Source organism: Uranotaenia lowii, chromosome 3, assembly GCF_029784155.1.
Source record: "Uranotaenia lowii strain MFRU-FL chromosome 3, ASM2978415v1, whole genome shotgun sequence".
NCBI lineage: Eukaryota > Metazoa > Arthropoda > Insecta > Diptera > Culicidae > Uranotaenia > Uranotaenia lowii.
In genome coordinates, this window is record NC_073693.1 from 158,227,944 (window position 1) to 158,252,259 (window position 24,316).

At 36.4% G+C, this 24,316-nt stretch overlaps 1 protein-coding gene across 3 annotated transcripts in view; it reads left to right on the plus strand.

The window, feature by feature from the left end:
* Nucleotides 1-223: 223 nt before the first annotated feature.
* The window catches only part of LOC129755938 (A disintegrin and metalloproteinase with thrombospondin motifs adt-1), a 73,313-nt gene continuing 49,220 nt past the window's right edge, over nucleotides 224-24,316 (plus strand). The window contains exons 1-2 of one of the 3 annotated variants that reach the window (XM_055752650.1): nucleotides 224-440; nucleotides 571-952. In XM_055752650.1, coding sequence (XP_055608625.1) covers nucleotides 749-952 — 204 coding nt within the window. In that variant the 5' untranslated portion in view covers nucleotides 224-440; nucleotides 571-748. Of the gene's footprint in view, nucleotides 953-24,316 lie in introns of all 3 variants that reach the window. The other 2 variants (XM_055752651.1, XM_055752649.1) reach the window with 2 other exon arrangements.

Below are 24,316 nucleotides of genomic sequence, written 5' to 3' on the forward strand. Positions count from 1 at the left end.
CACTTCAGATCCTCTCGCTCAACGTGAAGTTGTAAATTAATTTCACACTGTGGCCAACGTTAGTCAAAACGAAATTTCTGAAACGATTTGAACGAATGCACGATCCTTCAGCGACTCGCTGCTCGTCATTGTGAGATGCGCCGATTTAAATTGCAAACTCGCATCTCAGTCCAACAGGTGCCTTCTGGTGCGTTCTGTTCAGTTAAACGCTAGCCACCGAGGTGTTCAAACGTTTCTCCGGTATTTTCCACTGCTGGCCGCAGAAAATTATTTCACTCTGACGAATCGTTCGGTGGCAATTCTATATGTTTAGCTCTGCTGGTTTCGAACAATAATAATTGTCGAGTGAGCGATTATTTTAAGCAGCTAAAATAGTGCGTTTGGTGCTTCATAAACAGTGGAGCTCAGTTTATAAAATAATCTTCATCGTTCTAAAGCATGTGAGCGCAATATGGATAAGCTAACTTATAAGGTTCGTCACTTCACGAGCGCGCAAATTCTTTGATATGTTAAAATTTTGTCAACTTGAAGTGCTTCGCGATGTTATCAACATAATTTCATTTATTCTAGTGATAATATGTTGAAACGATAGATTGGCTAAGCTGTGTGTTGAATAGAAAACGGTGAAAATATGACAGTGCAAGAACAGCACTACAAATCGAGTTGTGCCTGGTACTTGGCAACCTGCTAGATTTCTATCAGAAGTGTTTTGAAATCACGTAGATTGAAGAGATATGTTCATCGAAGAATGCAAATCCCATACTATTGGTTGGAACGGTGGATATCGTTTGGCTTTTTAAACGGCGGCTGCGGCGTGGGTGCGAAGATGATCCATATCGTTGCTTCGCTAACGGCGATCTTTGGAGTTATTATTTTGCAGCATGGTGAGGCAGTTAGCGCTTTCCACCTGGATGTGCAACGAGTAAACCACATTCTGTTAGATAACTCGAAGGTAATTGGTTTTTGCATACTTTTATTTCACAAACCATGTTAATTACTTTAGATTTTCTATGAGCTGATTTTGTCAAATATCTATTGAAATAAGTAAAATAGTTAGTAAATTCACTGTTTCTTAGAACCCCATTTATTTTTTTTTTGCTTTCAACTTAATTTTTATTATGTCTATTAAATATCGAAAGGGAAAGCATTTCAATAAAAATTTCAATTATTACATGTGGAGCTTCATCACTCTGAAGTGCAGAAAACACTTAATTAAAGTTTTCATTTGTGTAAATCATATAATCCTTTCATGATGTATTCTGAATACGTTCAAACAGCGCATAATTTTTAACTTCCTTTTAAAGTACACCTGAGAATTACAAGTGTTTTCGTGAAGCGAATCCTTGCCAAAATTCAAACAAAATCGAGATTAAAGGTTCATTGACTAAAGTTGGCTATATAACTTTTAATTTAACAGTTGAGAAGTGTCAGAAAAGAGAAATGTTTGTCTACAGCTTAAAGGCGCTATTTTCTAATTTTTAGATTCATCTTGAAAGTTATTTCTACTAGGTAATTATTATATAAATACTAAAGCTGATTGTACCCGTGCTCGGGTTCACATAAAATATAAATCAAAATGTGTCGTTAGCCTTCTTGATATTTCGGAAGCCTTTTATCCATCATTATAAGAAATTTGACCCATGTCATGAAAGCTTTGTAACTTTTGTTAGTGTTTTTAAAGTTTTGATTAAGATTTTACTGTGTTTATCGTTTTCAAAATACTGAGAAACTTATGGTTGTGAGGTTTGTAATAATGAATACTTAAAATAATTTCCCTTGAATGCTTGTTAATCCTATCACGAAAAACATTTAACCACCCACCATTTTTCATGAAGTTCGAAATGATTTGGCCTTATATTTTTATCTTCAAATGATAAAACTGTTTTTTTCTTTCCCATCCCATCTAATAAATATCTCTTTTGGAGTTTATCCAACTTTTCATGATGAATAATTTCCCCGTACAATGGTTTATTAAAATTTTATTTACTAAGAAATTAAAAAAAAAAGACTTGTTTAAGACTCACTTAGGGACCATTCAAATATTACGTAACACTTTCAGGGGGGGGGAGAGGGTCTAGCAGTTTGTTACGATTTGTGAATTTTTGATAGAAAATCTGATAAAAATGTGTTACGTAGGGGGGGGGGGGGGGGGGGTTGAAAATGACCGAAAATTGCGTTGCGTAATATTTGAACGGCCCCTTAGCATGTTTTCAATAGTATGTGTGTGTTTTTTGCTGTTTAATTTCACACTGTTTTATGATTAGTTTTTCTTAAATGTTGAAACTTCCTGAAACTTCAGCTTTGATTTTAAAATTGCAGCCTTCAACTTATAACCCTGTATTTATTTGATTTATCTTTCTCTCTGAGGATTTTCGAAAATATGAAAATGGTTGAATCTTAACCCTTAAGTGCATGACTTTTTCATAAATAAAAATAACATCTACTGAGTCAGTGAAATAATAACATTATTTTTAACAATCATCCGTTCCTAAAATTTTACCCGCTTCAGTCCCTGGAGTGTCAATTTGACACTCTTGACTTAAACCATTTATAGTTATGTATGAAAACCTCGTAATGTAATTCAAATATGTTTCTCAGAAAATATTCACCTACAACACTTCAGGCTTTCGTTATTCAAAGTCTAAGGATAAAATTCCGAAAAAACATGCTTCGGAAAAAAGACTGTAAATCAGCTATGAAATGTTGCAAAAATTTCACTAAGTGTCCAAGATAGCTGAAGTTAGAAACTATACGTTGGCCATAAGCATATATTTTTTTGAAATTTTTCAAGATCATGACCACAAAAAATGTAAAAAAGTGGTGTAAAAACCGTACCTTTCAATCAATGAATCGTCAAAATTGTTAAAGTCATACCAGATAAATTCCGAAAAGAGGATTGGAAAGTTGACGTAATTTGGCCTATTTTTGCGATTTAAGATTTTCAAAATACGAAACAGAGAATTTTTGACGAATTTTCAAAAGAAGCTGTTTTTCGAACTTTTTTCAATTTGCAATTTCTCAAATTTTCTTGCACTTAAATTTAACTTTAAGATTTTAAGTACATAAAGGCTAGATTTCCGTTTTAAATTTCTATTCGACTAGCTGATTCAGTGTGCGTTGCAAAACCTTCCAAAATACATGAAATTTCAAGAAATTATTTTTGTTTTTCTTTTGTTTTGTTTTTTTTTTTTTTTTTAATTGAGCAGGGAAAAGCCCCCGGGAGTTGGTAACCTTTTAAGACCATTCTCCTGAAGGCATAAAACCTCCTCACTTTTATTCATATTTTTTCCATTTTTTCTAATTTTGATTGAAATTTTACACTATTTCTTTTCATCACAATTCTGTTATTTGATTTGTTGTTTGAATGGTGGTGGTGGTTGGCGGCTTGTGGCGGTGGTGGGTGGCGGTTTGTGGCGGAAGTGGCTGGCGGTAGTGGCTGGCGGAGAGGGAGAAAAAATATTGTATGGCGGCAGTTAGTGGCAGTTACATTTCAAGTGAGGAACTATGAATTTTCCGAGCCTCCAGTGAGAATAATCTCTGTTAAGGAGGCTCTGTTGGACTAATCTACTGCTGGTTCATCGATCTAGTTTGCCCTCGTTTTACGTTAGAAAGTTGGCTACATGGGTCTTAAGGTGGACTTTAACTTTGCGTTTGAAACTGGTTCTGTTACTTATGAGTTTCAAGTTTACTGGTAAACTGTTGTATTTCGTTTTCCCGAAATATTCTGGGGACCTTTTCATATTTTCGGTGTTAGCCCTTCTTTGCAGTAGATTTTCTCTTGATCGTGTGGGAAACCTGTGGTTTTGATGTCGAACTTTTTGGTTATGGTGAAAAAGCGGGTTGTGCAGCATGCTGTGGATCCGAACGACACTCTGAAGTTCCCTGAGTGCGGCTACCGGTAGGATTGACTCTGAGGCTTCTTGGAACAGGGTTTGCGTTGAGAAAAGTTTGGGTTTTTTATAAACTGCTTTGAGACATCGGTTTTGTATGGCCTGTAGTGGTTTTATGACGCTTTTCCTAGCAGCTCCCCAGATGGAGACCATATATTGCAATTTCGATTGTACAAATGCATGGTACATACTTATGAGGTTTTTGGTGGGAATAAACCTGGATATCTTCCACATTATGCAGTGTATAGCACTAAGCTCTTTCCTCAAACGGCCTATATGGGTATCCCATTTGATCAGCTCGTCGAAGGTCAGCCCAAGATACTTAAAACTTTTGACTTTCTCAATCACTGTTTGAACAACTTGTAGTTGATAGGGAAAGTCGAGATGCCAGTTAGTTGATTTAAAAATGACATATTTGGTCTTTTCAAGGTTTAACGACAAAAGGTTTGCATCGAAGTAACTTTGAAGTGTATCCAGACCTTTCGACATTTGGGATATTATTACGCTTGCGTCAGAGTGTTCATATGACAACGAGGTATCATCGGCAAATAGTCTGGGTTTTCCATGTAAACGAAGTTTGTTCAAGTCGTTTACATACAAGATGAACAGAAGGGGACCCAAATTACTACCTTGAGGAACTCCAACAGGAAGGTGTCCTAAATCGCTTGTAGTTTGGTTAATTCGTACAAACTGTTTCATATCTGCAAGATAGCTGGCAAATAGAGAATTCGCTGTACCCCTGATTCCAAGCGCATCCAGTTTTTTAAGCAGTATTGTGTGATCGATCGTGTCGAAGGCCTTCTTTAAATCCAGGAACAAAACTGCCATGAGTTTGCGGTTGTCAAGGGCGTTGTGAATATCGTTAACTAGTTCGGTTGCAGCTGTAAGAGTACTTGAACCTTCTCGGAAGCCGTATTGGTAATTGTATAATAGATTGTACTGTTTGAGGAACTGCGAAACCCTAGCTGCTAAGAGCTGCTATAAGATTTTACTGAAGACCGACAAGATCGATATAGGGCGATAGTTACTACAGATCGATTTCTTTCCTGCTTTGTAGATTGGAACGACGCGTGCGATTTTAAGGAATTCTGGAAATTCTCCTGTTCGAACAGCGTCGTTGAAAACGTCTCTGATCAACGGTGCTAAGATGTTATGATGAACTTTTACGAACTGCGCAGAAATTCCGTCTGGGCCTGGACTTCTCGAGGAATCGAGTTTGTTCATTAAAACAATGACTTCTTGCCAGCGATGGAAATGAAATGAATATGATGCGATAAAGGTTTTATCCTGAACTGTACACTTAGCGATCTGTACAAGTAGCGAACAAACTTGGTTCCTCTCAATCCATAACAAAATGTTGGTACGGTTGTCACTCGGAGAGAACGAATACATTGTTAGACAACATATAGCTCTGACAAGTGAGTAACTTTCTTTGCTCGATGTGTGCTCAAATCGCAAGCTGAAATGCTGCACGGAGAATGAGTGTCGATAACATTTTTGGCTTGTGACAGTCGAAGATTCTGTTGGTCCTCTGAATGTCGGAATGACATTTTTGAATTTTTGATTCCGTGACTGTCATGGAAAAATTTAAAAAATGTCATGATGCGACACATGAATAGAAAGCTCTTGACCTGTACATGATGGGAATTGATAGGAAAAGTGGTTCGGGGCCATCTGGTCCTGGCCACGGCCAATCTGGCCGGTTCCGGAATCCGAAAAATCAAAATGATCAGATTTTTACTTGCGACACATCAATAGAAAGCTCTTGCTCTGTACATGATGGAAATTTATGGGAAAAGTGGTTCGGGGCCATCTGGTCCTGGCCACGGCCAATCTGGCCAGTTCTGGAATCCGAAAAATCAAAATCAGATTTTCACTTGCGACACATAAATAGAAATGGAACAATGATTATATGGAAAGTTAAAATTGAAACATCAAATGTTTTATTACATGTTCATTGTGTTTTTATAAACTAAATTTATTTTGGAAAAAAATCATTTACTATTGCAAACCTTATCGAAAATTTCGCTTTTTAAAATACACTTTTTTATATCCTTTTATGTAAAACGCCTTCATGTAGGCAACGAAATTCAATTTCTTAAATTTTTCGAATCAATTATTGGTGCACCTTTTAAACTTGGAAAAGGACGAAATTCAATATAATTATGCATTCTTATTGTAATTTGGGAACCAGAAACTTTTCTCAAAGGGTAACAGTATTCTAAATTTGAGCGAAAAACACGTGGTCTGGCAGGCATTCTGCCTCAATTTTGATTGATTTTAGTTAAAATTTGTGGGAAGTTAATAAAATACATCGAAACATACATTGAAATATTGATAAAAAAACGCTAAGCTGTAGTTTCATCAGACTTCGCAGGCAGGTTTACCATATATTACCATATATATATTAACCATGCAAAACTCAAAAGCTTTCTATTCATGTGTCGCAAGATAAAATCTGATCATTAAGATTTTTTGGATTCCGGAACGCACCAGATTGGCCTTGGCCAGGACCAGATGGCCCTGAACCACTATTCCTATCAATTCCCATCATGTACAGGTCAAGAGCTTTCAATTGATGTGTCGCAAGTTAAAATGTGATGATTTTGATTTTTCGGATTCCGGAATCGGCCAGATTGGCCGTGGCCAAGACCAGATGGCCCTGAACCACTTTTCCTATCAATTCCCATCATGTACTGGTCAAAAGCTTTCTATTGATGTGTCACAAGTTAAAATCTGATCATTTTGATTTTTCGGATTCCGAAACCGGCCAGATTGACCGTGGCCAGGACCAGATGGCTCCGAACCACTTTTCCTATCAATTCCCATCATTTGCAGGGCAAAAGCTTTCAATTGATGTGTCGCAAGTTAAAATCTGATCGTTTTGATTTTTCGGATTCCGGAACTAGCCAGATTGGCCGTGGCCAGGACCAGATGGCCCCGAACCACTTTTCCTATCAATTCCCATTATGTACAGGTCAAAAGCTTTCTAATCATGTGTCGCAAGTTAAAATCTGATCATTTTGATTTTTCGGATTCCGGAACCGGCCAGATTGGCCGGGGCCAAGACCAGATGACTCCGAACCACTTTTCTCATAAATTCCCATCATGTACAGGGCAAGAGCTTTCTATTGATGTGTCGCAAGTTAAAATCTGATCATTTTGACAGTCGTTTTCGTACTGATGGATGATCCCTGCTTATTAGTAAGAAAATCTTTATCTTTGACGAAATGATTATGATAGGATCGCTTCTGTTCGTCAGATGTACATTTTCCGATAAACTCTTTATACCCAGTTGTGCACTTTGAGATCCACATTTAGTGGTCAGCGCACACTACAAGAGAAATATGGTAAGAAGGAGAGCGTAAAGTCTGAACCAACACGGATAGTATTTAGATGGTGCTCTTTTGAGATACTCGTAACTCGTTTCTCTCAGAGGTCTGTTTGCAATTGTGAGAGGAGTATGTGAGTGTCGTCGACAGGCAACGATGTCTATGCATCGTAGACGAGGTTTGTATGTATTCAATTATCGCTAGAAGCGATTTTTTTCCATCGCTGCTTCTTGCTCTGTTGCTGGTCGGAGGTATATGCTGCTATGGTGACTGGCTGTTAGAGTTTGATTTCCGTGAATATTTCTTGGGATTGTGGCAGCTAGTTGAGTTCCAACGTTACAGAAATAACCGTTGAAAGCATTTGCTACGAGTTTTTCTTCTGATGTGAGGACTCCATCCAGTTCTAATTTTATTGTTTCGGTTTGAGGCTGATTTCGTCCTACCAGTTCGTTTAAATTCTTCCACATCGTTTTCTGATTTGATTTGTTGAAAAGTTTGTGATAATAGCTTTGTTTAGCTTCCGCTTTGGCACGTTGAAGTTTTTTTGAGACATGCAGTAAGAGGTCATTCAAGTCATCGTTCAGAGGGTGTTTTTTACATCGGGCTAGAGTGCGATCTTTGATTTTCATCAGCTTCCATACATCTAGTGAAATCCACGGGCAGTATTCCCTTACCTTCACTTCTACATATACTGTTTTCGAGTATCTGTTTTTCAATATACTGTATAACTCGATAAGTTTGTTTAATTTTTCTGAAGGATTGGACGCTTGTATATTTTCAAATTCTATTCGAAATGCGGCATTTATTTGATCGTGTTGAGTAATTATTTTTTCTAGTTTCCTGTGCATTATGGTTTTTTTTTCAAATTAATCGTTGTCAACACCACGCTATGATCACTGATGTCGAGTGGGAGTGTCTCATTCAGAACCTGATCAGCTATTGAGTCCGAACATACAACATGATCAAGTATGTTGCTACTAGCTGGGCGAGTTATATGCGTGTTGGTCACTCTACATCCGTAACATCTCAGGAGATCTGTATATCGTTGGACAATAGGGCAGGTGATCGTGATTGATTGGGATGTTGATGTCGCCAAGCATTAATAACACTAGTTTACAAAATTTAAAAAAAATCGTGAACTTGATTGACCGACCAACATTTTTAATGTAAAATCGGACGCTGAATCCGAAAATGAAATTCAAAAAAATCTCAGTAGAACCGTTTTTGAGTTATGCTCCAAATATGAAATTTCGAAAAAAATAAAAAAGTTCTTGTACTTAGATTAAAATATCTCGGACGGCGTAGCAGTAATTTGAAATCTCTCTTTTGCATATTGAAGGTGAATTAGTTTTCTTTCGATTACCTGAACAATGTTTTAGCGTTTGACCAATAATATTGTTGATATTAGTGACTTTATGATAAAAAAAATTATAAAAAAACGCATTTTTTTAGGGAAAATTTTGTTTCAATGAAAGTTTTAGACTCGATGGTAGCATTTAAAAAATCTGATGTTCTTTTGCGCTTAAATGTTAATTCAAGACAAAGATTTCAAGTGGTTATTTATCAAAATCGGTTGAAAATTGAAGAAGTTATGGCTACTTAACCATAACTGAAATTTTTGGAGTTTTTAATAATTTAACGAACCGCAGTACACTTATCATAGTATAGGAAGAATGAAACATGATAAATCTCACTCGCTCCAAGTCAAAATTATTTATTAGCTTACCAGAAAGTCACATGCCAAGTTTCAGGTAGATCTGACCATAGGGAGGGGTTGCTTAAGTCTCAAACGTGCATAAAATTTTAAGGTATTTTACCCGGGAGGAACGAAAAATACTGGTTTTTCATCAATAACTTTTTTCATCACAAGCCGATTGTTTTTTATGGTTGATTTTCTTAAAGCCTTAGTTGAGACAAATATTTCATCCGAAGACTGTAACTCGATTGGATTTGAAACAGAAAAGTTATTGCGGTTCAAAGGCCGCAAATTTTGTCCAACACTCAATGAGTACTTTTTACGCATTGCGTTTTATACGACAATTTTCGACCAAAATACAATCTTTGAACCGCAATAACTTTTCTGTTTCAAATCCAATCGAGTTACAGTCTTCGGGTGAAATATTTGTCTCAACTTAGGCTTTAAGAAAATTAACCATAAAAAACAATCAGCTAGTGATGAAAAAAGTTATTGATGAAAAACCATAATTTTTCGTTCCTTCCGGGCAAAATACCTCAAAATTTTCTTCACGTTTGAGACTTAAGCAACCCCTCCCTATGGTCAGATCTTTCTGAAACTTGGCATGTGACCTTCTGGTAAGCTAATAAATAATTTTGACTTAGAGTTGATGAGATTTATCATGTTTCATTCTTCCTATACTATGATAAGTGTACTGCGGTTCGTTAAATTATTAAAAACTCCAAAAATTTCAGTTATGGTAAAGTAGCCATAACTTCTTTAATTCTCAACCGATTTAGATAAATAACCACTTGAAATCTTTGTTTTAAATTAACATCTAAGCGCAAAAGAAAATCAGATTTTTTAAATGCTACCATCGAGTCTAAAACTTTCGTTGAAACAAAATTTTCTCTAAAAAAATGCGTTTTTTATAATTTTTTTTATCATGAAGTCACTAATATCAACAATATTATTGGTCAAACGCAAAAACATTGTTCAGATGATCGATAGAAAACTAATTCACCTTCAATATGCAAAAAAGAGATTTCAAATTACTGTTATGCCATCCGAGATACTTTAATCTAAGTACAAGAACTTTTTTAATTTTTTCGAAATTTCATATTTGGAGCATAACTCAAAAACGGTTCTACTGAGATTTTTTTGAATTTCATATTCGGATTCAGCGTCCGATTTCACATTAGAAATGACCTTCAGTTTACTGAGTTCAAAAATGCTGTAAACTAGTGTAATCGAGAGCTAGGCTTCAGCGATGCAAGTACAAAGTCAAGTTTATCGAAAAACAACTGTGAATTTTGAGAGGACGGTCGATAAATGGCACAGATATCAATAGGCGAACATTCCGGCTCAAGACGCAGGTGGATAAAATGGAAACCTTCAATGTGTGTGTTTTCGATTTCCGAGAGATTTGTTGGTATCATAAGTGCTCGGTTTCTGCCAAAAAACTTGTATAGTAGCCCCTTTTCCCGTTCCCATCCGCAAATGTTGGAAGGAGGTAGGGATCTCATTTTTTCGTAATCAAAAACTCTCACATAAATTTGGTTATATTGGTTGATAAGTTTTAAGCAATACATCAACATTTATATGGAACCCCGAATTTTTTCCTTCCCCTCTCCACACTGCAAGGCAGGGTCTGTGAAATTCCATAGAAACATATCTTGTACTCAAAAACCTTCCCATGTCAAATTTTATATTTTTACTTGATTACTTCTATACCAAAAAATTGGGTTGGACCCCCCTTCCCCCCATTTTCTAAGTACTCACTGGAAAAAGATGGTGTTTCAAATAATCATGAACCATTTCTCATACCCAAATGATTTCCCATGTCATATTTGGTTCCATTTGTTTGATAAGTTCTTGGTTTATGCAAAACAGTTTAATGTGAGTTCCCCTCTTCCCTAATTTTATCTCCAATTCAAGTAGAAAGGAATGTAATCATTTATCGCATCCAAATGCCCTAGCATGTCAAAGTTGTTTCCATTTGCTCGATTAGTTCTCGAGTTATGCAAAAAATTGTAACGGAGCCCCCTTCTCTGATCCCTATCACCCCACTGGAAGTAGGCAGTAGTACCAAATATTCATAGTAGTATTCCTCTTAACTACTCAAATACCCTACCAAGCGAAATTTGGTTCCATTTGCAGGATAAGTTCTCGAGTGATGTAAAAAATTGTATGAGTGCACTCTCCCACCTTAAAATTTCCCCACAGGAAGAACAGAGGGTTCTCAAAATATCATAGAGACATTTCTCGAATTCAAATACCTTCCCATGCCAAATTAAGATCCATTTGCTTTATAAGTTTTCCAATTATGCTGGAAAATGTAAAGGAGCCCCCTCCCCTCTTTCTATCTCTCCACAAAAACTAGAAAAGGGTATCAAATATTCATCTTTCTCGTACCCAAATACTCCTCCGAGCCAAATTTGGTTCCAATTGCTCGAATAATTCTCAAGTTATGCAACTTAAAATGTATAGAAGCCTCCCCTCTCCTTGCTTATATCCCCACTGAAAAAGGGAGGGGTCAAAAATAACCATAACGAACACACACATATAGGATCTCAGTGAAACATCATGTTTCTTTGAAAAGATCTAAATTCCGCTTAAGACTAAAGCGTACATCTTTCAAGGACATGATGGCTAGCATCTTACTAATGCTAACACCAGCAGCTCACAGAAAGAGTACTATGTATGCCGTGACCGAGAATCGATCTCATGACCTCTGATTTAGAAGACTTAAACGCTATCCTCCATTTCTTGTGTTCCGAAACCCTCCCATGCCAAGTTTGGTTCCAATATCTTGATTAGTTCTCGAGTTATGTGAAAAAACGAAAAGTAGCCCCCCTCCGCCTTTCCTATCTCCCCACTGGAAGGAGAGAGGGGTATCTAATATTCGAAGAAACATTTCTCGTATCCAAATACCACCTCATGCCAAACTTAATACCATTTACTTGATTGGTTCTCGAGTTATGCAAAAAATAGTCTTTTGTTTGGGAGGCCCCTCCCTCCCTTCCTGTTAAGGGGAGGGATCCCAAACCATAATAGGAACCTTCCCTGGCCTCAAATACCCCCTCTTGCCAAGTTTCACGTAAATCGGTTCAGTAGTTTCTGAGTCTATAGGGAACAGACAGACAGACAGACAGACAGACAGACAGACAGACAGACAGACAGACAGACAGACAGACAGACAGACAGACAGACAGACAGACAGACAGACAGACAGACAGACAGACAGACAGACAGACAGACAGACAGACAGACAGACAGACAGACAAACAGACAGACAGACAGACAGACAGACAGACAGACAGACAGAAATTCATTTTTATATATATACACTAGCGGACCCGGTGTGCTTTGTACACCTTTCAAAAACAAATGATATTTTCGGAAATAATTCAAATTTTTATTGTTTTATTGGCATTATATAACAAATTATAACATAATACAAAAGCAAGCGCTATAAAATGAGAGCTGCAGCTGGAGTTTCGAATTGCAATACAAAGATAAATTAAACTAATTTTCTGAATCTTGATCTATAAATTTGTGCTAAAGTTCTGATAGTTTTAATCTGTTTCTTTAAGCTTCACACTGAAAACGAGGGTCTCAAATTAATCCTACGCAAACAATCTAACTTATAAAATATAGTTGTTTTAGCTGGATATATTCTAAATTTATGCTAAACAACTGATAAGAGAGCCCCCCCCCCCCCCTGTCCTTACCATCATCCCCTGCTGAATAAATGCCATGGTCTAAAAATCATACCTATTTTTTGGCACCCAAAAATCCTCTTATATAAAATATAGTTCTACTGGATGAAAAGTTTTTAAGCTTTATAGCAAAATTTATATGGAGCCCCCTCCTTTTTCCCCTCTCTACACTGTAAAGCGTAAGGGTCTATAACAATCGTAGAAACTTATCTCGTAACAAAATACCTTTCCATGGCATATTTCCTTCCATTTGTTGGCTTTGTTAGCATGAATTGAGAACTTCATGCTAACAAAGCCAACAGACAGACAGACAGACAGACAGAAATTCATTTTTATATATATACACTAGCGGACCCGGTGTGCTTTGTACACCTTTCAAAAACAAATGATATTTTCGGAAATAATTCAAATTTTTATTGTTTTATTGGCATTATATAACAAATTATAACATAATACAAAAACAATCGCTATAAAATGAGAGCTGCAGCTGGAGTTTCGAATTGCAATACAAAGATGACTTAAACTAATTTTCTGAATCTTGATCTATAAATTTGTGCTAAAGTTCTGATAGTTTTAATCTGTTTCTTTAAGCTTCGAACTGAAAAGGAGGGTCTCAAATTAATCTTACGCAAAAAATCTAACTTATAAAATATAGTTTTTTTTTGCTGGATATGTTCTGGATTTATGCAACAACTGATAGGAGAGCCCCCCCCCCCTGTCCTTACCATCATCCCCTGCTGAATAAATGCCATGGTCTAAAAATCATACCCATTTTTTGGCACCCAAAAATCCTCTTATATAAAATATAGTTCTACTGGTTGAAAAGTTTTTAAGCTTTATAGCAAAATTTATATGGAGCCCCCTCCTTTTTCCCCTCTCTACACTGTAAAGCGTAAGGGTCTATAACAATCGTAGAAACTTATCTCGTAACAAAATACCTTTCCATGCCATATTTCCTTCCATTTGTTGGCTTTGTTAGCATGAATTGAGAACTTATGCTAACAAAACTGTCCCACCTCCCTCCTTCAATGTGCCTACTCACTGGAAGGAGGATGGTGTGTCAAATAATCACAGAATCATATCAAAATGATTTTCTACGCTCAGTTTTGACCATTTCTCAAATTTTGTAAAAAAAAAAGTAAATGTAAGCTTTCCTCTTCCCTTCCTATATTCCCAACTCTATCCTCCTACTGCCAGAAAGGAATTGTTTCACATTGAAAAATTTCTCGTATTGAAATACCATCCCATGTCAAATTTGGTTTTATTTGTGTAAATTTTTGAGTTATGCATAAACTTGAAAGGGAGTACCACCTTTCCACCCGCCTACCCATTGAATGGAGGGGTAAGAACTTGATATTCATAAAAGTATTTATCGTACTCAAATACTTTTTGATGCCAAATTTGGTTTCTTTTGCTCGATTTATTCTCGAGTTATGCAAAAAATTTGTATGGAAGCCCTCCTTCCCCCCTTTATATCATTCAGCTGAAAAAAGGTGGGGCTTCAATTTATAATCGAAAAATTTCTCGTATCCAAATACCCTCACATGCCAAATATGGTTCCATTTGTTCGATCAGCTCTCAAGTTATACTAAAAATTGTAATGGAGACCTCTCCTCTCCCTTTTCATCCACCTTTTTGGAGGAGTGAGGGATACCAAATATTCATAGAAGCATTCCTCGTACACGAATATCGTTCCATGCCGAATTTGGTTTCATTTGCTGTTGTGGTTCTCGAGTTATGCAGTACAAATTGCATGAAACTCCCCTCCCTCTTTCTTTTCTTCCCGCTGGAAGAAGGAAGGGGTCTCGAACAATCATTAGAACATGTTACGTTCCCAAATACCCACCCATGCCAAAAAAGTCTCCTCCCCCCTTTGTATCTCCCTACTGGAAAGAGGGAGGAGTCTCAAATAATCGAAGAAATATTACCCTCCCATACCAAATTTGTTCCAATATCTTGATTAGTTATCGAGTTATATGAAAAATTGTCAGGTAAGGTGCCCCTTCCCCCTTCCTATCACCCCACTGAGTGGAGGGAGGGGTACTTTTATTCATAGAAATATTCCTCGTTCCCAAATACCACCCTTCATGAGAGAGGGAGGGGTCTCAAACCATAATAGGAACCTTCCCCTGCCTCCAATTCCCCCACATACATATGTACATACATACATTTCATTTATTAAAAGTTTGGTGTTGTTTGGATTCGGTGACAAAATTTTTACTATAACACTGAATCAAAGCAATCGAAAGATTCATTTTAATTCAACCATGGTAAATGAAAAGTTCAGATACCGGTATTTCGAGAGCAACTTTTTATCTTCTTCAGTAAGCGTTTACAATTGAATCAATCAAAAATGGTCACATTCATCCAAGTAGGCCCACAACACAATAGAGCATACAACATTATTGGTTGAAAATGCATACACAAAGAATTTAAAAAAAAAAGTGATTCTAAAACTATCTCATTTTTCGGGAAGTTCCGTTTAATTAAAAGTTATTCAGCTAAAATCATTACTTTCAGTTTTTTTCAGTTCAGTTTTTTTTGTAGCTTCAAAAAATAAATTAGGAATTTAGAAGGCTTCATTTGAAAGAAAAACTTGTTTGGAGTTCAAATCAGATTTATTTTTAACTCTTTCAGTTTAAATCTTAAATATATTATTATTAATAAATTATCATCAATAATTTATTTCATTATTAAAATCCTGTGAAAAAAAATTGAAATTTTTTTTTTTTAAACGCAATTGTAAAATGAGAGTGGTTTTCACCTGCTTTGTGATTTGTTTTGGGCCATTTTGAATTTTAAATCCGAATCTGAATTCTGCATTTTGAACCTGAATAAAAAATCTGGATTCCTAATTCAAAACTGATTTCTAAATCGGAACTCCAAACAAAAATTCCCAATAATTATGAACCATAAATGGCATTTTATTTTCTTCAACTATTTATTCATAATTCAACTGATTTATTCATAATAGTCTGATGAACATTCCGAGTGATTAAACTCTGATATTTCAATTCTTTAAATTTTCTTTCAAATTTAAATCCAAATCCTAAAAATGGTTTGTTTTTTTCTCTTATATTTTCTGTTTATATTCCGGAATGATGAGTTTTGAACATGGAAAATGAATATAATTTTAGTTTTAAATGCAAAACCATGATTTTTTTCAGGATTTTGTCTCAATGATGAATTGAACTGAAAACAATAATAATGAATAATAAACTGAATACAGATTCCACAATCCGGTCACAGGCAACAAATTTTGATTTTTATAAAAAAAATGGCACCAGAACGTCGGAAACGATTCAAATCAAGCTCACCGGGCGGGACAAATCCGGGCTATTTCATCTAAAAACCTTTCAAAATCCTGGCATTCTATTTCAAAGTTGACAACCCAAAATCTGGGCAATATCCAAGCAGATTTGGGGATTTTTTAATTCAAATCAAGAAGAACTCGAAAAGTTGTTTTTTTTTTCATCGCAACCTTAGTGAGCCAAATTTTAATGAAAATTCGATATTAGAACAGAATTAGAATTGTGGACCTGGGAAAAGATTTCGAGGTTTTGGCCTTAGTTCTGAGTGGAGATTGTTACTCTTGATTCATTTTAATAGTTCATCAAAATCTAATTAAGAATTCAAAATTTTGAGTTAAGAGAAGAACATTTTGCTTGACTTTTTTTGGACCCTCGTGGGGGGGGGGGGGGGGGGGTGGGGGGTGTGTAAGGGTAAGGGGAAGAAGGTGACCCCAACCCCCTCCTTCGTTCCTAGGGCCATGCCTTGAGGTGTTTGATACGTTCAAGTGAGTGATGGTCAAGGTTGCCAGATGGTTTTTATAATCTGTATCGGCGTCATGAAAAAAATCTGTATTTTTCTGTATTTTTCTGTATTTCAACTAAAACTTCTATGTTTTTGTTTCTGTGTTAGTTTTTTGCTTAATATTCCAATTGGATATGTGTTCTAACGTTTTTAACGCATTCGTAATACAAAAATTGACAAATAATTTTATTAATTGAATTTAATCTAGAGTTATAAATATTAGTTTTAAGGGTGTAAGATATGAAAATTATTAGTCTTTCAATCTCAAGTCAAAAAGTTCATTTTTGTTCGAAAATTTTGCGTTATGGAGAATTTAATGTTTCTGCCAAAATTCAAAAATTCGACTGTCTTGAAGAGAGCTATTCCAATACCAACCGTTTTAATTAAAATCTTTTAAATTATTTGTTGAAATCAAAATAAGTCACTTAAATTTAATCCGTGAGAAAATAGTTGAAACTGCTTTAACATTTCGATCATGGTTTAAAAAGTTAAATAATATCTATATCTGACATCTTTCAAAAAAGTCTTTGAGCATTTGATATTGAAGATTTTAACCCATTCAACAACTTTGCTGAAGACTGCAACACGTTTTGACGCATGCCTTAAGAAATTTCGAGGATTGATTTTTTTTAATTCAAATATCGTAAAAAAATCCCGTTTTTATTTTCTGAATTTTTTTTTATTATAGTTAACAGTTTTTTTATTTTATTTTATTTTTCACAAGTCTAAATTACTGTTTCCGGGAAAGTTGATCATTGGATTAAAACCTTTATTTTAAGTATCTTTGTCTAGTTCTATAGTTTTGCAAAAAAGCATACAAATTTATTGAATTAATTTTTAACCAATTTCCAACATTTATATCGAATATAAGACCTAATATAGCGTGTATTTTTCAGTATTATTTTTAAATTTTTAGAAAATTTAGGACTAACTACGAAAAAACTCGTCTTATCGGGTTTTTACGAATTGAAACTCGTATCAATAAATGGGCTGACTTCCTTCAAAAAATGAACTGCAAATCGTATAAGAATTTGTTTTTTTTTTAATTATAAAGTGTCTTTTTTTTAATTCAGACAATCTATAAATTCGGTGCAGTATTTTGTTACTTTTCGACAAAAAACTGAAAACTTTTTTGAGAGTTGTAATCGTTGAGGAAAAAACTCGTGCCCGTATTAAACAAAACTTTTGTTTTTATAGATTAGCTCAGTTTGTTAAAATTTGTAAACCTGTTCAATGCAAAACTTTTTTAAAGACTTTAATTTAATAATACCTACCTAAGGGTCCAGCGCCGATTGACCGGCGCATAGGGCTGAGATAAAAGATCTCCACTGCTGGCGATCCGGAGCCAGCGTCTTCACTTGCTGCCAGCCGAGGTTCTCGTCAACTGTGCAGATTTCAGCGGCTAGACTTCGCCGCCACGAGCTTTTGGGCCTGCCTCTTCTTCGATGCCCATCTGGATTCCAGTCAAGCGCCTCTCTGCAAATCTCGTTTTCATCTCTTCGCAGCGTGTGCCCAATCCATCTCCACTTACGTTCCCGAATCTCGATTTCTAGCGCCTTTTGATGACACCGGCGATGAAGTTCAACGTTTGAGATCCAGTTGCCAGGCCACCAAGCGCGGATGATGTTCCGCAGGCAGCGATTCACAAAAACTTGCAGTTTTCGCGTCGTCACCGCATATGTGCACCAAGTTTCACACCCGTACAGCAATACGGATTTGACGTTTGAGTTGAAGATTCGGATCTTAGTTCGTAGAGAGATCTGGCGTGACCGCCAGATGTTTCGGAGACTCGCAAACGCAAATCGGGCTTTTCTGATCCGGGTTTCGATGTCCTTCTTGGTCCCACCATCAGGCGTAATCTGGCTACCAAGATACTGGAAGCACTCCACTGTCTCAACCTGTTGTCCAGCTACCACGAAATTGGAACGATTTTCTGTATTGATTTCCATCGACTTGGTCTTTCCGACATTGATTTTGAGACCTGCTGCCTTGGAGCTTTCGGTGAGGTCGTCGAGTTTGCTCTGCATGTCTTGTTGTGTTTGGGCGAGCAAAACAATATCGTCTGCCAGGTCAAGGTCGTTTAGTTGCTCCATGGTTGAAGGATTCCACGGCAATCCTCGGTTTGGTCTACAGTCAATCGATCCAGTCAAGATCTCATCCATTACGATGAGAAAAAGCAGCGGTGACAAAATACATCCTTGTCTCACTCCAGCAGTTACCGGGATTGGTTCGGACAAGACACCGTCGTGCAAGACCTTGCACGAAAATGCCTCGTACTGTGCTTCGATGAGATGGACTAGTTTCTCTGGGACCCCTCGTCGTCTAAGAGCAGCCCAGATGTTTTCGTGGTTCAGTCGGTCAAATGCTTTTTCGAAATCAACGAACACCAGCAGAAGAGAGTCCTGGAATTCGTTGATTTGTTCCAGTATTATTCGTAGCGTTGTGATGTGGTCCACACATGATCGTCCGGATCGGAGAAATTTAATAATGATCATTCTAAAAAAACAAATTTCGATGCCTGCTCACTGGTCAGTGATTTGATCATAGACCTATTTGACATTTGAACGTTTTTTTCAATTTAAAATTTTCCAGCACCAGGTTAAAATCGGGGTTTCTTAAGAGTTTTGAATTAAAAACCTGACGACGCTAACTTTATTTAATTTGAAATAAGAATTATATGATTCTCAATCTATTTACTTTAAAACTCTCATAAAGTAACAATCTTAAATATATACTACCATACTCTATAGATTAAAAACTTAAGGATAAGAGATTTAATATGAATTTAATTATCTAAATTTGTGTACTGTATTTGGGGGGCTATCATTCACCGTTAAGAAGATATACATTTAAGTTATGCTTACTGTTGTTTGAAAGAGACTATTGAGGCTTCCTTCCTACAAACCTAGTATAAATAATAATTACATGGATATAGTCGTCATTGATAAACTTAATTGTAGAAGTTAAAGATCTTTGCAACGAAAACAGTATTTGCGATATACTGCAGGTGGAAAGATGAAGGCCTAAAAAGATATAACTCGGTTAGCCCATGGAAACTGGTTCATTAACAATTGATTTTGAGTTTATAAAAAAAAATCTGTATAGGTAAATCTTTATTTATGTTTAAACATCTTTATAAAAATCTGTAGGGGAGATAAGGGCATAACGAGCAACCGGGGCATAACAAGCACTCCTCTTTTCTACAAAAGAACGTATTTTCTTAAACAAATTTTCATGAGGATTTGTTTCATACTTCATTTAGTATTAATTTTTCACCAAAAAAGAAATCTTCTTATCATCTTTACAGAAATATTTAGAAAAAAAAACCAGCTAGGTTCTCAAGTGACGAAAATATTATAATTTTTGACCACCACGAAATAAGCTTTTATTACATTAAAATCATCTTGATCACACATTGTTCTCCAATTTTCACCATCATCAAATTTTTTATTTTTCACTTTAATCCATTTTAAAACGCGTTTTTCCTTAAATTTGTTGACTCGGAGTGAATAGAGCACTATCAATCGGGGCACGATGAGCGTTTTCTACCGTATAATCTATCAGCAAATTCAACTCGATGCAGTCAACTGAATTGTACAGCTACAGTTTGACTAGTCTACATCTGATGATGATGATGATGATGTTGATCTTTTTAATTCAGTTGACTTCATCGAGTTGAATTCGCTGCAAGATTCCCCGGCAGAAAACGCTCATCGTGCCCCAATTAATGGTGCTTATTCTGCCTCAGGGGGGGGGGGGGGGGGGGTTCTCATTATGCCCCTACAGTGACTAAATTTTCAGCTTTCGGCAAAACAAATTAAAATGCATTTTTAAACGTTTTCATCTACTTTTTCAAGTTTTAGCTCATTAGGAAATAGACTATTTTAGTGTCTGAACAAGAAACAATGATGTAATTCACATATTATTGCTGTTTTCTATGATTACATAAGCGTTTTCCTTAAGGTGACCATTATGCCCTTATCTGTATTGACGTTGAAAAATGTGTATAATACAGAAAAATCTGTATATATGACGCCGCTGGTGATGATGCATTGAGCTTAAATTGAATTTAATTTTTTTACATCATATCGGAAACAAATTTGTCTTTAAAACATTACAAATGGTCGTGCTTCGACCAAACTCAAACGAGTGGCTGAGAAAACTCTTGAACATCGCACTGGAATGTTTTGTGACCGATATGTGAGATCTAAAAACAAAAGTTATTGATAGTAAATAAGAATGGTAAAGATGTTTTGAGTGAATTTATATGTTCGATTTTTTTTTAGTTTTTTACATATTTATTTCATGTTTGTTAATCTTTTTTTAAAATCGAAAATAGCGTAAATTTGTTTTTCGGCATATCGGTGAAAAGTAGTTCTGAAATTGATAAAGATGGATAGAGAAGTGAGAAGAAAATTTACAGATGTTGAAAAGAGCGAAAGAGCATTTTTGCGAGGAAACTTATTAACGTACACCATACTTTACCCTGCAACATTTCATTATTTAGGAGAAGTAGTACCGGGATAGAGGTGGCACTACCTTAACTTATACAATGAAATCTGGTTGGTCCGAAGTCTACATGTGGTGAACACGTATACTCCGGACGGGCTATACGTGTGCCGGGAAACCCCTGCCTTCAGATTTTGTACACTCAGCCACCTTGTCCTTGTCCTTGTTTGCCTTGAACTGCTGCTCGTCCTTAGCAGTTTTTTGACGTAGAATTACGTCTTACGCAACAATTGAAATTCGCGAACGGATCTCGCGTCACGAAAAACGCCTCTTTCACGGACATCTTTTCCGAACAACATTTTGGGTCGGCTATGTGTTGGTACACCAATACTAAAACGCGCTAATACAAATTGGTGCGCAAAACACCCGAGTGAAAAAACCCCGATCGTTGACCCAAACTGCACTAGATGCGAAGTCATAAAAGAGCAAGGATTGCCCCGACTCGGTTTCATTTGGTTTATGGTCTTTCTCCCGGTCGGTCGGTTGTTGCGACCAAAAATGTGTGCAATGCTGTTGAGAGAAGGCCGCTTGCTAGGATTGTGTGTGCTGTTTGAAGTTCTTCATAAGGACGACGAGGACAACTATGCTCGGATGAGTAAACCATTTTCACTGAAACCCGGAGCATTCATTATGCTTCACTACCAATGTTGAACTGGTGCAGCAGTGGCCTGGCATAGGGTTGCCAGAACATAAACATAACCTTGAAACATCCGGTTCCTTTGAGAAAATCAAACTCAAAGGAACCGAAAAGGCCAAAAGCCCACCAAACCACATCAGCAGCATCGTCCAGATTCAGCAGTTTTCCACATTTGCGGGGTCAGCCAACTGAATCCTTCAGGCTACTTTACAAAGGCATAAGTCAATATTGAAAAAAAAATCATTTTAATTTTTTTTTGTATGGCGACCTGTAGTTTTTTGAATATAAAAAAATTTTACAACATTTGATTAAAATTATAAACCTTTCGTTACTTTTCAATAACGTTCTTCTATAGAGATGAAATTTGAAATAAATTTTTTATTGTGCATGGCAAAGATAATTCCACGGTTCAAATCTTAAATCAGAACTTTGATAAAATAATTTAAAAGTAATCCGCGGTCCCGATTTCTGAACAGAAAAATTTCACGTAATTAAAATGTGTAGAAGTTTGAGTATGACACCATTCATTGACATATTATATTTATTCAAGCAAAAAATTCCATTGGAAAAAACCTGAAAAAAATTTCACTCTAAATAATTTTGTATTAAGTGCGCTTTTCATTAAAGTTAAATTTGTTGTTGAATTTTTATCTCCATCCAATGTACAATGACGACCTCTTCTGTATACCCCTTAGTGCGCATTTCCCCTACTGATTCGAATTAAAGACATAATACTGAATCTTTAAAGCTTTTTTCCGAAGCGTTTGATAAAACGCTTGAGGTTTGTAGTTGCATAATTGCAGGCGCATTGGCTCAGTTGCATTGGATTTTGAAGCAGCTAGAAATATTTTCCCGCCTTTTGCTATGCAATTGTCTAGAGCTACAATCTGTCTCAATTGGCCGTGATAGTTCATGTCAAAACGATCAACATTTTCCGAATATGAAAATTTATTATAAAACATATCCTATTGACACAGGACCGGCTGTCGTAATTCTACGTTAACCTTGCGGTCGTGGCTTATGTACAACCTGTTTAACTTTTTTGTCTTCTTTAGGTTCCGCTTGACAACAGCCCGTTGGGACGAATAAACCCATTGGGCTTAAAATCCCGAAAAAAAATTGACGATAGCCCAGTATTTCTCAACTGGGCGGAGCTCTGGCGTGTTGGGAGGGTTCTTGTCCTTGGGAACCACCTGCACGTTGTTGCCGGCGTACCAATCCATGGCCTTTTTACCGTAATGGCAAGATGCCAAATCCGGCCAAAACAGTACGGAACAATCGTGTTTCTTCAGGAAAGGCAGCAGACGTTTATTCAAAAACTCTTTCACGTAAATTTCTTGGTTGACAGACCCGGAAGCTATGAAAATGCTGCTTTTCAAGCCACAGGTACAGATGGCTTGCCAAACCAGATATTTCTTCGCGAACTTTGACAGTTTCATGTGCTTGAAAATATCTGCTACCTTTCCCCTTCCTTTTGCCGTATAAAACTCCTGTCCCGGAAGCTGCTTGTAGTCGGCTTTGACGTAGGTTTCGTCGTCCATTACCACGCAGTCAAACTTCTTGAGCATCGTCGTGTACAGCCTCCAGAATCACGCTTTGGCCGTCGTATTTTGTTTATCATCGCGATTTGGAGTCACTACTTTCTTGTAAGTCGATAGTCCGGCTCGTTTTTTGGCTCGATGTACGATTGTAGACGATACACCCAGCTTATTTGAGGCATAGGATTTCGCTTGACTACCGGCAACTCTCTTTGTCGTCTCAGCGGCTTGCGGTTTTCAATTTCCCCTCGATCCAGACTTCCTGGCTGTCGACAAACGTTCCCCAAACACTTTAATTACATTTGTAACGGTTGATTAGGCAACTTTTAGCGATTTTGCCAGCTTTGCGTGCGAGTAGCTCGGATTTTCGCGATGCGCAAGCAAAATGTTGATACTCTGCTCTTCTTCCTTGGGCGGCATTTTGACAACTGAAGAATGAATTCCAAAATCAAAATAGGAGCAACATTCTACACACACACCTTCAAAATAAGGGTGTTCAGGTTTTTTTTAAATGCAACAGAAACAAGGCATTATTCTCAAACAAACAAGAGGAAAAAGAAATAAAATTACTTGAAATTTCAAGTTTTCATCGAATTACAACAGAAGTGTTCAAATCGAATCTAACAAATAAATTTACTCTAAAAAATCGTTTTGTAACAGAAAATTTAAAAAATTTCAAAGAGATATTTGATTTTTTTTTAATTGATTAAGCAAAAAAATCTGATAAACCCGGGTAAAATCCGGCAAGTTTAAAAAAATATGTAACAATCCCGGTCAGATTTAACTTTTCTCGAATTCTTTATTTAATTTATGGGCAAGCCTGGATATATCAAGAAAATTAGGTTTATTCCTAATCAAAGTATAAAGCTATCTACAGTGAAAAATACACGGATACATTTAAAATGTTTAACTGAAACCGTAAGTTTTTGATGATTTTGGTGGTTTTTCAACATTACCTTTGGATATTTAATAAATTATCTCCAACATCAGTTGAAAAATTTGAGAAGTCTGTTTTTAATTTTAAATTTTAAATATCTAATAAATATTCAGCCTATTCGGTCGAATACTTAGCTCAAGTATGCGGCTTACCTGTTTTTTGGCGGTATTCGGTGCAGAATATTCGGCCGACCGAATATTCGGTACATCTCAGTTTCCAAGCATCTAAACATCTGCACATTACTATAATTGTGCGTTAGTTGC